Source organism: Callorhinus ursinus, unplaced genomic scaffold, assembly GCF_003265705.2.
Source record: "Callorhinus ursinus isolate GAN/ISIS: 27379988/994484 unplaced genomic scaffold, GSC_fseal_2.0 scaffold13, whole genome shotgun sequence".
NCBI classification, from domain to species: Eukaryota; Metazoa; Chordata; class Mammalia; order Carnivora; family Otariidae; genus Callorhinus; species Callorhinus ursinus.
Genome location: NW_027397075.1, coordinates 48,129,375 through 48,144,213, shown reverse-complemented (window position 1 = coordinate 48,144,213; position 14,839 = coordinate 48,129,375). Strand labels below are relative to the sequence as shown.

Sequence of the window (14,839 nt, the reverse complement as noted above, 5' to 3'; positions counted from 1 at the left end):
CCACAGCCTGACCATTCCCAGCTTGTCTTGGGCCTGGGATCCTGTATTTCTTCTGTCTGCTTTTCTTGACCACTTCTGGAACAGCTCCCACTCCCTCTCCCCATTACTCTCTTCAATCCTTTCCCTTCCTTCCTGCACTTAGGACATGCCCTGCTCTTCTTCCCTCTTTCCCCTCCGTCCTGGCTTTTGCCATCCGCTGTGCAGAGATTAGTAGTTGGTGCCGGGGGTGCAAAAAGAAATGAAAAATGTCTTTGAAGAATGGGTAAATCACTCAGCGAGCCTAAGGAAAATATTCAGGAACTAACCTGAGGAATCTGAGCTAATAGATAATCTGAAGTAGACTCAACATGCTTCCTTCTCCAGCCATCTTCCCTGTCCTCCCAACTCCTATCAAACAAGGCTGGCACAGCCTCGGTCTGCCCAGCTGCCCACCGTGTCCTCCCTCCCTCTCTAGGCTTCCGGCTGGCCCCCCCACCATCCCCCTGCCCTGGTCAGTGTGGCCCACTGGCCTGTTTTTTCTGTTGCAGGACCACCTCCAACAGTGCCTATTTCAAGCTGTGCAGTGTTCTAATGAGAACTGTCAGGAACAAGTCCTTCGGAAAGATCTGAAAGAACATTTGAGTGCACGTTGCCATTTTCGAGAGGAAAAATGCCTTTATTGCAAAAAAGATGTGGTAGTAATCTATCTACAGGTAAAACGAAAGAAAAACGTATCGTCTTTATGGGACTAAATTCTACCTGAGCGGTCACAGTGAATCGGGACATGACTGAATTTATTTTTGTACAGCAATGGGTCTGAAGAATTTTCTGAGAGTTCTGTAAAAAGCGAAAAACCTTCTTGTTGGACTCTAGAGTAGGACTCTACTCATTTATCATTGGCAGAAGCATTGTTTGAGCACCTACTGAGTGTGAGTGTGCAAGGAGCGCTGCTGGGTGCTGGCTCACAAGGAGGTGACGATACTGTGTCCTCGTGGTGCTATGATCTAACTGGAGTGGCAGGATGTAGGCAGAGAAAGAGATCATGGGTACCTTTTACATGTACTGAAGGAGCCATACTGATGACTCCCATAGTCTGCCCTCCGTGAGTCCTCTGCCCTCTGACCCTCTTTTGGAATAACTGGAAAATTGAATTGAATTCATGGGAAGGAGGTGGCCATCTTTAGTCCTTTTTGGAACTAGGCTGTACCTTCCTGTAGAGGGTAAGCCACATAAGATCCCCAGAGACATATGCATAAACACTCTGAGGCCGTAGAAGGGAACCCTGGGAAGCAAGGATTGGCTCTGTTTCATCATCCTTTCTCTGTTTCAGAATCATGAGGAAAACTTGTGTCCTGAGTACCCAGTATCTTGTCCTAACAGGTGTTTGCAGATTATTCCAAGAACTGAGGTAACTGTAAATGAATCTCTTAGTAGATTTTATGTAAGATAAAGTTTTAGTAACCACTGTGATGTGTGTTTGATCAAATCCCACAGGCTGAGGCCTAAGGTTTAAAGCACACCCACAATAACCACGTCTCTGTGTCCCCTTCCCTTTTCCCTGAGAGTTCTCCATTTTTACTGTAGCTCTCCCTCCGCCAGGCCTCAGCGTGGCTTTTCCCCTTCTGTTTCCTCCCTCCTTCCCAAGTCACCTTGGGGTTCCCTGCATGCTGTAGTTCTCTCAGGCAGCTGGAGAATTGGTGATGAATTTCGGTAGCATGAGGTGTCCCTTTTGTAGGTGGATGAACACCTCGCTGTGTGTCCTGAAGCTGAACAAGACTGTCCTTTTAAGCACTATGGCTGTACTGTAAAGGTATGGGATGCCTTTTTGTTTCTGCCTCTACATTCTACTGTGTAATTTATTTGGCAGGTTTATTTTACTCTTTGATTCCATTCAGGATGCAGAAGGACATTCACTTTGGAAGAACTTTAACACTGGCAGTGTTATTAGTCAGGGTTCTCCAGAGAAGCAGAATCAATAGGGAGATATGTATCTACATATAGATACATAGATAGAAATTTATTTTAAGAAATTAGCTTATGTGACTGAGGGGGCTGGCAAGTCAGATTATTTGCAGGGCAGACCAGCAGGCTGGAGTTTCTATGTGATAGTCTTGAGGAGAAGTGCTTCTTCTTCAGGAGACCTTATTTTTTTGCTCATAAGGCCTTCAGCTGGTTGAATGCGGCCCTACAGCATTATGGGGAGTAATCTGCTTTACTTAAAGTCAACTGATCGTAAATGTTTATCACATCTACAAAATACCTTCACGGCAACATCTAGATTAGTGTTTTTTTTTTTATTATTAAGATTTTTATTTATTTGACAGAGAGAGAGAGAGATGGCGAGAGAGGGAACACAAGCAGGGGGAGCGGGAGAGGGAGAAGCAGGCCTCCTGCTGAGCAGGGAGCCCAATGCGGGGCTCCATCCCAAGACCCTGGGATCATGACCTGAGCCGAAGGCAGCCGCTCAACCGACTGAGCCACCCAGGCGCCCCCTAAATTAGTTTTGAACAAACAACTGGGTACCATAGACCAGCCAAGCTGACACACAAAAATTAACCATCATGGTAACTTTTCTAATTTGTATTCTGTTGTCTCTACCAGAGTTTGAGACTTTCTGGAGTCATTCTTCTGATAATTATAAATCTTGGTTTTCTGGTACCCCCAGTCTATCACCAAGTATTCTGAAATAGAATTGATTTGAAATCATGTTTTAAAGGGTATTTTATTACCTATTAAAGACCTTTAAAAATATTATTCAATAAATTGTATAAAATAAATTTAAAAAAAAGAAAGTTTGATTCCTACCTCATTTTAACATATTCCAGATGGATCAAAGTTTTAGGTATTAAGATATATCATGCACTGTATTATTTCACACTTTGTGTACATCTAAAATCACTCCAAATAAAAAGTTTATTTTAAAAAATCATAAAAATATTAGAAGAAAAGGTGAGCGAATTTTTTTTATTCTTGAAATAAAGATTGTTCTTAGATGACTAACACAAAACCAGAAGCTATAATTTTGATGTTTAACCACAAATATTTGAAACTTTTATACAATTTTTAAAAATACCATAAATAAAGTCAAATGGCAAACCACAAACTGGAAGTAAATATCTCCAACATATGACAAGACAAAAAGGGTATTTTCCTTAATATACAAAAACTGTCACATGTAAATAGCTTTTCCAACTTAATAGAAAAATCGGCAAAGGAATATATGAGTAGTTCCAGAAAAAATTCAATTGACTAATAGATGTAAAAAAAAGACACCCCATCTCACTCCTAAATAAATGTAAATCATGGCAAGAAATAAAATTTTCACCATCAAACTGACAAAGATTAATACAATTTATAATCTATAACTTTTTATGAGGGCAGTTTGGTTCTATCAATGAAAAGTTGAGGGTGCTTGGCTGGCTCAGTCAGATCTTGATCTCAGGGTTGTGCGTTCAAGCCCCATGTTGGGCATACAGCTTAGTTTTTAAAAAAAATCAAGTAAAATAAAAGGTTCTTTATTTAAGAAAAAAAGTGAACCCACACATTGACCTTATAATTCTATTGCTAGGAATTTCTCATAGATACTCTTTCATAAGTATGCAGTGATTACACACATACACAAACACACTCACACAAAGATGTTTATATAGCAAAAGAAAACAAGAAACTAAAAACCTGTAAGCCCATCACTAAAGTGCTGACTATGTAAGTATATATATTTGTATTTGGGAATGGCATGCATTTGATAAAAAGAATAAGGTACATATTTTTAAAAATTGATATGGTTATCTCATTGAGTTAAAAATGTGTATATATTGTCGCTGACTCTGGTGAGTGAGAGACTAGGGAATTGGGGGTGGTGATGGAGAGAAGGAGCCCTTTTGCTTTTTATTCTCTATCTTGCTGTATTATTTGACATAAGCATACATTTCTCTTATTTTAAAAACCTATTGGAAAAAAATGTATATTGTGAGAAGTCTTTTAAAAAAAAATCAGTGAAGAGGGCACCTGGGTGGCTCAGTTGGTTAAGCGACTGCCTTCGGCTCAGGTCATGATCCTGGAGTCCCGGGATTGAGTCCCGCATCGGGCTCCCTGTTCGGCAGGGAGTCTGCTTCTCCCTCTGACCCTCCTCCCGTCATGTGCTCTCTCTCTCTCATTCTCTCTCTCAAATAAATAAATAAAATCTTAAAAAAAAAAAATCAGTGAAGAGTCCATACATTTTCACATATCAAACCAGTGATTGTCTTGGCTGCAAAACAGATAGGGTTTACCTTTTTAGTGCACGAAATACAGAATTGCTTTCCAGCTCTGAGAGAAATCTTCTTTACAGTTAGGCCTAAACTCCCAGTTGGGCTGTCCTCTAGAACTCACCTCAGTACCAAAGCTGAGGATGAGATTTGTTCTCTGGAAGAGGGGCCATTCCTAAACTGGAGGGAAATTGATGGTTAATGTACGCTTAGGTCCACGGAATCACCCAGAACACCTAACATTTGCTTTTACTAGTAATATAGGCAGTTTGCAATTCAGTATTTTAATGATTAGGGAAGAAGTTACCCTTTATTCTTGCAAACATATTGCTTGATTTTGAGGGCAATGAATTTGCGTGGGCTGAAATTACTATCAGGTTGCGTACCTTTCACCTTTGGTAGAACGGAGCGTGGAAACGTGTGCTTAGTAGGAGACAGAACTCACCTAGGCTTGACACTGATCTGAAGCTAACCCACCAAGGAGATAGGTTTTATGTGGGATTAGTTGAGAGATGATAACCACACTTAACCCACAGTCCTAGATTTCCAGTGCACAGAAGGAAATCTGCTTCTGAGAATTTTGACAGTGGCCTGATTCTCTGTTTCTGTAAATTTAAAATTGTCTCATGGGCACCTTAGAATCCTGGAGCTGGAAAGGGGACCAGAGGGGCTATTTTTTCCTGCAATCCACCTTTAGACAAATAAGCACAGTTGTCACAGTTCTGCGTTAGCAGAATACCCCCCCACCACCTTCATTTTTGGAGCCTTTCAACAACCTCACTTCCTTTCATCTTCCCATTGAAGGCCAAACGGGGAAACCTGCAGGAGCATGAGCATTCAGCCTTACGGGACCACATGCTTCTGGTTCTAGAAAAGAACTTCCAATTAGAAGAACAGGTAAATATTCAAGGGTTCACACGTAAAGGGAGGCAGCACAATTGCTGGGATTGGTAACTGTTGGTGTTTTTACATTCTCCTCTGTTTCAGTACAAGTCAACTGGAGGTAGATGTTTTTCTACTAAGTGGGCAGGCAGACTCATAGGATTATAGAACATTAGAACTGGAAGGTGCCTTTGAGGTCTTGGGGTCCAGCCGCCTCATTCAACAGATAAAGTGACTAAGCTCAAAGAAATTTTGATGTGTTTGTAACTTGTAAGTGGCAGAATTGAATCTCAAACCCATGGCCCCTGATTCTCAGTCCAATGCTCCACATGAAATACCATACAGCCTCTCTGCAGCCTAACTTAACACACCTTCTGGTTAATATTTGGCACCTGGTAGGTGACGAGTAGGCGTTTGATGTTTTTTAATTAGCCCAGTGTTGCTTTGAAACAACAGTTGACCATCTGTTCTAGGCATTATGGGTTTTAGATATTTTGCAGTAAGTCTTAACTCCTGCCCCTGAGAAGCTTTGCAGCCTGCTAAATGCATACATCCCTCTTTATTTCACTGAGTTGGGATTATCAAGTGAAATTGTGTGTGCAAATGCCTGCCACAGTACCTGGAATATTCATAATGGACCTCAATAAATGCTGATTCTGTGGAGTAATTATTCTAAAAGTTAACTGTTTTGTTAGAACCTCTCAGAGGATCAGACTTTGTAAGCCCAAGGCAGGAAGAGAAGGAGCCAAATTCTACTATTGCTAATCATTTTCTGATGTCTGGTTCCGTATTAAAGGAGGTGTGTGAGTTTCAAGGTCAGATCCTGGAGAAAATTGGGAAGACCGGTTAAACTGTAACTTTGGTAGAGGGCACGCTGCCTGGTAACCATGCCCAGGTTCTTTCTGTACCACTCGCCTCATCCGTCCATCCATTCATTCATTCAACAAACACCTGCCATATGTCAGGCATGAGGTTAGTTGCTAGGGGCTCTGAGTGGAGGAAGACATGGCTTCTGCCCTTGAAGAACTCAGGAAAATGCAAATAGATAAGTTGCTGTGCCCTGGGACATGCTGTGGCTCAGTCTGGGGTACGGAGGATGCAGCGATTTCCTCTGTGGCGGTTGGGGGAGGCTCTTCAAGGGAGCACATCCGAGCTTCGCTTTGAAGGAAGAGAAGATTCGTCAGCCTAAATGTTGTGGAAAGAGGACGTTCCAGAAGAGGAAAGACAGGGACGCGTCAGGCTGATGGTTCGAGGAACGGGGGTTTTGGGGTGGTGAGGCTCCTGAGTGTGAGACGGGGAGAGCTGGAGGCTGGTATGCTGGATCCATCTAGCAGTGGCCTTCCACGTAAGCTAAGAAGTTGCAGATACTATACATTCAATTATTTTTTTTTTATTCATTCATATGCTGCCTTGTTTCAGAAAGGATTTAAGGGCCCAAGTTTGAACTAATGTTTGTCAGTAATAGGGAGCTAATAATGGAGGCTTTGAAATAGGAAAATATAGGTTTCCCCCACTATGGGAAAGTAGAGCAATCCTATGAAACCTGTGAAGGGGTGTAAAGCAAAGAAGCGGTTACCATTTCGTAAAAAGCGAAAATCCTCTTTGACTTCTTTCGGTTAGTGAAAACAGGTACTAACAGGGCTTTCATAAAAACAAAGTGGCATTAGGTGAACTTTTGGATAGTGGGGGCAGGCGAGGACCAGTGTGTGGCCAGCTAATTGTCTATTTGGCTCTGAAAAGTAGGACAGCTTTGGGACGCCTGGGTGGCTCAGTGGGTTAAGCATCTGCCTTTGCCTCAGGTCATGATCTCCAAGTCCTGGGATGGAGCCCCATGTTGGGCTCCCCGCTCAGTGGGGAGCCTGCTTCTCCCTCTTCCTCTGCCCCTTCCCTTCCCCCTGCTCGTGCTCGCTCTCTCTCAAATAGAAAAGTAAAATCTTAAAAAAAGAAAAAAAGTAAGACAGCTGGTGGTAGCATAGAAGACAGACAGAGGCAGAGAAGAGCAGGAGGACAGGGGCCCAGGCGGAAGGATGTCGTACTAACCCAGACAGTGTAGCAGGAGAGCCTGGCGATGGATGGGTGGGGGCTCCGGAGCCAGAACGCCTGCTTTGAAGACCTGGCTCCTCCCTTGCCATGTGGGTTTGGACAAGCTACTTAACCTCTCTCTTCCCCGTTTCCTCATTCATAAAATGGGGTTGTGGTGAGGGTTAAGTGAACTGATATATTTAAGCTCTTTGCACAGTGCCAGCATGATAAGCAGCTCAGTATTAGGCGAAGGCAAGATACTGGAGCTGGCAGTGCTGGTGGTGCTGGGGAAGGTCAGCCAAGGCTGTGTCTGGGGATGGAGAGGGCATCAAGAGAGGTCGGAATGACAAAGCTGTAAGTCTAGAAGGCAGAGGACATGGTAGTTGTTACCTGAGATGGGCACTACAGGAACGGGAGCAGAGGAGAGGAGAGGGCAGGGGGAGGAGACACCGAGGTTTGCTCTCAGTCAGGGAGATAGGTCTGCCATGTAGGTGGAAGTCAGCTCTCAGGGTCTAAATGGAAGATTCTCGGGTCGGAGACCACACGGTTGTTAACAGCCATTCATGTATTCATTTCTAAAACATGTATCAGATGTCCCCTGGGTGCCAGGCACTGTGCTAGGCTTTGGGGATGAAGAAATGAGTGAGATGTGGCCTCAACAATTTTGTGGAGGAAAAAGAGTCAAACAACCCCAGAAAGCGGTAAGAGTAATGAGGGTAAGTTAAATGCTAGAGTGTGGTCAGGGGGTCTTGGAACTGGAGAGAGGACCTAGGTTGGTGGTATGGTGAGGAAATATTTCTGAGAGAAAGTGCCCTTGAGTGGAGGCTGAAAAACTGGTGGTTTCTAGATGGAGAAGGAAGCGTCTGAGAGAGCAGGACCCAATGGACCATAGAAGTGTGTAGTCTTGCTGGGCAGGGCGCTCGTGAGATGCGGCTGGGCAGGAGGCCAAGAAGGTAGCCAGGCGCAGATCATGTCCCGCGCTGTAGGGTCTGTAAAAGAAGGCCACTGAGGATGGTGAAGGAAGGGGGGGACGCGACAAACCAGATTTGTCTCTCCATATAACTCTGGTTACAGCATGGAGGATGAATTAGAGCGAAACAAGACTAAAGAAAGAGAGAGCATCATTTATTCATACAGTCACTCAACAAATATTTATCAAACAGCTGCCGGGCACCAGACCAGTTCCGGGGGTTACAGTGGACTGTGGGACCCATGTCCTAGTTCCCATAGAGCTTCCCTTCTGGCAGGAGTGTGAGGGATGGTGTAGGACCAGTTGGAAAGCTGTGGTCACAGCCCAGGTGATAAATAATGAAGGCTAAAACAGGCGTTGAAATGAAATGAGATGAAATGAGAAGTGGATATAAGAGTCGTGTTTGCTTTGCTGTGTGTCAGGAGTTAAAGTTGGTAAGTATGGAGGATTGAATGGATGAGGGGATAAGAGAAGAGCTGTTCAGGCTCACACAAGGCTTTTGGTTATTTCTCTCAGATACATTACAGATTCTAAGAACGTAACGTGTTTTGCCTACCACTTGCCAAGCTAGCTGTATGCTGGGCGGGTTCCTTAAACTCTCTGCCTCTGTTTCCTTGTCTGTAACGTGGGACTGATAGTCATACTAACTCACGGGGGTTCTTTGAGGATTAAAAGAGCTAATGACTATAAGGGTATGACAGACATTCAGCAAATGTCAGCTGTTACTACTGATACTGTGCAGAGAGCATCTTTTGTGGTATGGTGATCAGTACTCACCGATGGCTGAGTGGTTGTTCCTAAGTGCGTGCTGAATGAATGAAGAGAACCAGTCAGTAAATTTAGTCAAGTGATGTTACTATCATTAGATGAACCATCATAGCGGGGTAAGTATGGAAAAGACTGACAAGAAATCTTTGGATCTGGTTTTTTTGAAGTACCTGCAAATATTATATAGGAACCTACTGGTAAATATTTTCCTAGAAATGTATATGTAATTATATATGTATATATTTTTCTAGAAACACTTTCTTACCTGCAATATTTTCCTAGACCTGTATTTACATTATTTTAACTTGTATACATGCATTTAAATGATCTCATTCACATTCCTGTTATTAGATTTCTGATTTATATAAGAGCCTAGAGCAGAAAGAGAGTAAAATCCAGCAGCTAGCAGAAACTGTAAAGAAATTCGAAAAGGAGTTCAAGCAGTTTGCACAGCTGTTCGGCAAAAATGGAAGCTTCCTCTCAAACATCCAGGTGAGAAATGGCCTCTCTATTCATAGCCAAGATTTAGCCTTCAACTGGCCGTCCAGGCTTTCCTTACAGCTTAAGTGGAGATAATTTCAAATGTAAAGAAAAGCTACAAGAATAAGATACCGCTTAAAAATACCTGTGGATTCACCCAGATTCACCCATCGTCAGTATTCTGTCCCCTATCTCTCTCTGTCACGGTATGTGCGTGTGTGTTCTTTCTGAACCATTTGAGACTAAGCTGTATATACTAGGGCCCTCTACCCCTACAAACTTCGGTATGTATTTCATAAGAATAAGGATCTTCTTTTACATAACCTCAACATTTAACAATGTCAGTAAATTTAACATTGATATAATACTTTTATACAATTTATGGTAGTTGGGGTTGCAATTAATGTTGGGCCAATATTAGTCCCTTGATGTCAGCTTCATTGAGAATATCTATAGTTCTGCATTTTGCAATCAACAAAGCGAAACTATTCATTCCCTTGGGAAGAAAATGCTTTAAACAATACTAAAATATAGCAAAAATTACTTTGCAAATCATGACTTAAATAACCATAAACACATTTCTAATGAATAATGTCTTTATTGTGATTACAAAATTGATAGTGAAAAATATTTTAAGACCTGTGGCACGGGTAGTATTTTTGAAATGTAGACTCTCCCAGAAAAAGGCAGGCCATATATTTTCCATACTTTGTCAGCATACTGTGTGTGTGTGTGTGTGTGTGTGTGTGTGTGTAGAAAAAAAGGAAATCCCTGTCCCCCAAAAAAAGAAAAAAAAAAAGGAAATCCATCATATGTTACTATCTCAATTCTGACCTTTTTCTTTTTTTTTTTTTTTAAAGATTTTATTTATTTATTTGGGAGAGATATTTGAGAGAGAGAGAGAATGAGAGATAGAAAGCACGAGAAGGAAGAGGGTCAGAGGGAGAAGCAGACTCCCTGCTGAGCAGGGAGCCCGATGCGGGACTCGATCCCGGGACTCCAGGATCATGACCTGAGCCGAAGGCAGTCGCTTAACCAACTGAGCCACCCAGGCGCCCTCAATTCTGACCTTTTTCTAACACAGAAACTTCTCAGAGTTCAGGTACTAAGGGGCAAGGGTAGAGGAGTAATATAGGTCTAGTTTTATTTAATCTCTTCCATCTAAGGAGAACAATCAAAAGTTAGGTCTTAACCCCAGGGCACTTTGTACAACCTCTAGTGCTCACGCCAGGTGGCGGGTCTACTTCCAGCTCATTCTCTGCCTTCTAGGAGAGCAGGAGCGGATCAGGAGAGTAGCCTCTGAGAAGGAAGTTGTAGGCAAGTGGAGAGACAACAGGAGACTAGAGATACAGACAGGTAGAGAACCAAATGGAGAGAAATTGAGGGAGGAGTAAAAGCCAGGTGAAGAGAAGTTCCAAGATTTGGAACAGCAGCTGGGGCAGGGAGGAGGAGGAAGATATTAGGTGGCTCATCTCTCTGGGATCCTCACTGAATTTCCTCTTCTGGACTGTGCCTTTTTCATTTCACTAATTGATTAATTAAATGTGAAATGTTTGAGTTGAAAAAATTCAATCTTAGTGAATTACTAAGAGAGTAACGATTTTTTTTTTTTTTTGACATTATGATCCATGTTGTACTGAAAGGCTCTCGCCAGTCACATTGACAAGTCAGCTTGGCTAGAAGCTCAAGTGCGTCAGTTATTACAAATGGCTAACCAGCAACAAAATAAATATGATCTGAGGCCTTTGGTGGAAGCGATCGATACAGTGAAACAGAAAATTACCCTGCTAGAAACCAATGATCAGAGACTAGGTATGTCTCATATTTTTACTTCTCTTTTGATGATTCTGTTGTCTGCACCTGGCCAAAGGGAGAGTTGCAGCTGTCCAGGATAAACAGTGGTCGAATCTGGTATTTGTGACACAGAACAGCATGAGATTCTGGCCAGTCAGTGGTTCGGGGGGGAAGTAATGGAGGGCGATGGGCGGGGGCTGGAACAGGCAAGGGGTGGAAATGGGCCAGGAAATTCCAGAAACAGGGAGTGGTGGTTTTTAAGGAGAGTAGAAAATAATGAGAAAGCTAAGAGAGAGATGTGGCAGAAACATTGTTTTAAGTATAAAAAAATATAAAAGGGTTTGGCTGTTTAAAAGCATTCCAGTTATTAAATAATGGGACTCACCTTGCTAATGCACACCAGTTCAATGCTGTGTGTCTTCTCTACACTTTGGTGAGCTTCTGTTCAAGAGGTATGCATTTGGGTTTTCTTCCAAGACACGAGATTCATTGAGTTAATTATTAATACAAATGGTCCATTGGCGGACAATGAATTCGGTTCATCATTAGATGTCAGAATTTTATGGGTTCTCCTCAGATACCAAATTCCACTGTGGGCAAATTCTAAAGACAGCTTTAAGGCCTATGGAAGCTTTTTTTTTTTTTCTTTGCAGTTGTTTTGGAAGGAGAGACTAACAAACATGATGCCCACATTAATATCCATAAAGCCCAACTGAATAAAAATGAAGAGCGATTTAAGCTGCTGGAAGGAGCCTGCTATAATGGAAAGCTCATCTGGAAGGTGACGGACTATAAGATGAAGAAGAGAGAGGCACAGGACGGGCACACAGTGTCCATCTTCAGCCAGCCTTTCTATACCAGCCGGTGCGGCTACCGGCTCTGTGCTAGAGCATACCTGAACGGGGACGGGTCTGGGAAAGGGACGCACCTGTCACTGTACTTCGTGGTCATGAGAGGGGAGTTTGACTCCCTGTTGCAGTGGCCGTTCAGGCAGAGGGTGACCCTGATGCTTTTGGACCAGAGTGGCAAAAAGAACCACATTATGGAGACCTTCAAGGCTGACCCCAGCAGCAGTAGCTTTAAAAGACCCGACGGGGAGATGAACATTGCGTCTGGCTGCCCCCGCTTCGTGGCTCACTCCACTTTGGAGAATGCCAAGAACACCTACATTAAAGATGACACCGTGTTCCTGAAAGTGGCTGTGGATCTAACTGACCTGGAGGACCTCTAGTCCCTGTTTCTGGGGTGAGGGAAGGGCGTGTTGGGCCCAGAACCGTGGAGAAGGACACCTGTGATTATCATATGGATAGACTTAGAGCTCAGTACACATTTGTAGTTGGCTTTTTGCCCCTGGTGTTTGAAGTCCGTTTAAAACTTCTCAAGTGCTATCATCTTTTTACATTTTACTCTGTCCCAGTTTGAAACTTAAAACACTTAGACTATCCTCTCATTATTTATATTTTTATATCTCTTAAAAAGATGTTAAGTTTCTTGAAAGCAAGGTCTGGGGCCTGTCATTTTTACTGGTGCTTGGCATAGTGTCTCAGGGTAGGCACTGTGTGAAATGTTATTGAGGACCCAGAGGAAGAATTGAAAATGCTTCAGCATTTTATTATTTGGCCTGCTGATTCTCGACCTGATCGTAAGCCTATAAAAGCCATCTTTCAGGATAGGCTGTCCCAATTACATAGTTGGATGGTGTACTTTCAAAGACAGTATGCCCAGTTTGGACCAGACTTTATTTGGTCAAATGCTTAATTTGTGGAAATTACTATACCTCTAAATATTTTCATTAAAAATCAGGCAGCAAGTACAGTTTTGCAAGGCTGCATTAGAACTGGTGAATAGAGAAAGATTTTCATTCTTCCTGTTGAAGTAAACAGAAAATATTGCGTGGGGTGTGTGTGTGTGTGTGTGTGTGTGTGTGTGTGTGTGTGTGTGTAGAGAGGGATACAGTATATACCTATATATATATGGAGATATAGCCATCCAACTAAAGTTCATATTTTATTAGGTTCAACCATGTGAAAAAACTACTTTCATACATCAGAAAATGTCAAGTATTAACAGTTTCATGAGGTTCAATTTAGTACTTGTATATGTATACACCTAGTTTGAAGGTATTTTTGGTAATAATAGTAATGTGAGGATGGGCAGAATTTAGCATATGAATGAGAAAATGTCATAAATGGATAAGAGAAATTTGAAACTTAGGGAGAACACCACTTTTTATTCCTATGGTATCAAAAGTATTCTCATCCCAAACTGATTGCAAAAAGCAGTATCTCCTATTCTTTTTGAGAGAACTTTTGAATTCACAAATTGGTATGAAAATTTATATAAACTTGTGACTTATCGAAGTGTGAGTACTTTGTGAAAACAGAAATGATTATATTCTTATGCATCTATCTGTGTGGGTCTCTATACAGCCAGTTTCAGTTCACAGTGCCAGTCTCGAATGCAAGTAAACAGAACAGACAGCCACACACCCTTTGCCTGGTCCCTTGGACAATCAGTCCAACTACCTCTTTTCTCTTAGAAAGTGGTTGGAGACAGGGGTCTTAACCTACATAAGAATTCTGAACTGGAGACAAAGCTTTGATGGATGCACAGTAGGGGACCCAGGTGCTGAAATCATCTGAGAACACCACATTTTAGGGAAGGAGGAAGAAGAGCTGGGTAAGCATTTAGAGAAGGAATGGTCAGAGGGAAGAGAAGTACCAAGAGAGGTGAGAAGGCAAAAGAATGTCAGCAGGGCCAGACCGCCCCCCTGACAACAGCAGTCCGTCCCAGTGCACCCTGAGCCAACTTTTAAACTCATGGTCCCCTCCGTGCTGCTCCTTCCTCAGGAGCATCTCTGCATCTCTGCCCCTGGCCTTTGCCTTCAGCTGCAGTCTCAAATACCCAAGTACCTGCTGCACATCTAATCTTTGAAGGCCCAAAGGTACTTTATCTTTTTTTTTTTTAAAGATTTTATTTATTTGACAGAGTGAGAGAGCACAAGCAGAGTGAGGGGCAGAGGGAGAAGCAGGCTCCCTGCCAAGCAAGGAGCCCAATGCAGGGCTCGATGCAGGGCTCAATCCCAGGACCCTGGGATCATGACCTGAGCCAAAGGCAGACACTTAACCGACTGAGCCACCCAGGCATCCTCCCAAAGGTACTTTAAAGTCCACTTCAGAACTGGAGATCTTCCGGCTCTCCCTACCACTGCCAACCCATGACTCTTCCCATTTATTCTACCTCAGCTAATGACCTCATCCCCCAAGCCAGAAGTCTGGACACTGTCCTAGATTCCTCCCTCCCCTTCCCCATCCAGTCACCCACCCAGGACTGCCAACTGGACCTCCAAGTAATTTCTTTAAACTATCCCTACTACCTATCTCTACTGCCCACTACTTTCCAACAACTGCCCTGTTTGAAGGCCCGCATTTTTTGCTACACAGCCTGTTTTATTTTTTTTCTTTCGCCACTGTCACATCTAACCTCGCACTGCTACCCAGTAATCTAACATGAAAATCTGAGAACGACTCCTCACTCCACCTACTATCGCTGTATCACCAATAGGACAAAGCCCGGCCTCCTTGGCATGACATACAGGGCCTGCCATGCCTGCCTCAGCCCCTCCGCCCACCTCCTGCCAGTCCCCCTACTTCACCTTTAGCAATAGAACCACAAGCTGATTGGCATTTCTCTGTGC

General features: G+C 43.0%; 1 protein-coding gene across 4 annotated transcripts in view; it reads left to right on the top strand.

Annotated features, from left to right (window-relative positions):
* The window catches only part of TRAF5 (TNF receptor associated factor 5), a 46,795-nt gene extending 33,249 nt beyond the window's left edge, over positions 1-13,546 (top strand). For all 4 annotated transcript variants that reach the window (XM_025877523.1, XM_025877520.1, XM_025877521.1 and 1 more), the window contains 7 exons: positions 528-692; positions 1,310-1,387; positions 1,715-1,789; positions 5,031-5,123; positions 9,220-9,360; positions 10,992-11,160; positions 11,796-13,546. In XM_025877523.1, the coding sequence (XP_025733308.1) occupies positions 528-692; positions 1,310-1,387; positions 1,715-1,789; positions 5,031-5,123; positions 9,220-9,360; positions 10,992-11,160; positions 11,796-12,373 (1,299 nt within the window). In that variant the 3' untranslated portion in view covers positions 12,374-13,546. The remainder of the gene's footprint in view (positions 1-527; positions 693-1,309; positions 1,388-1,714; positions 1,790-5,030; positions 5,124-9,219; positions 9,361-10,991; positions 11,161-11,795) is intronic.
* The last annotated feature ends 1,293 nt before the right edge of the window (positions 13,547-14,839 follow it).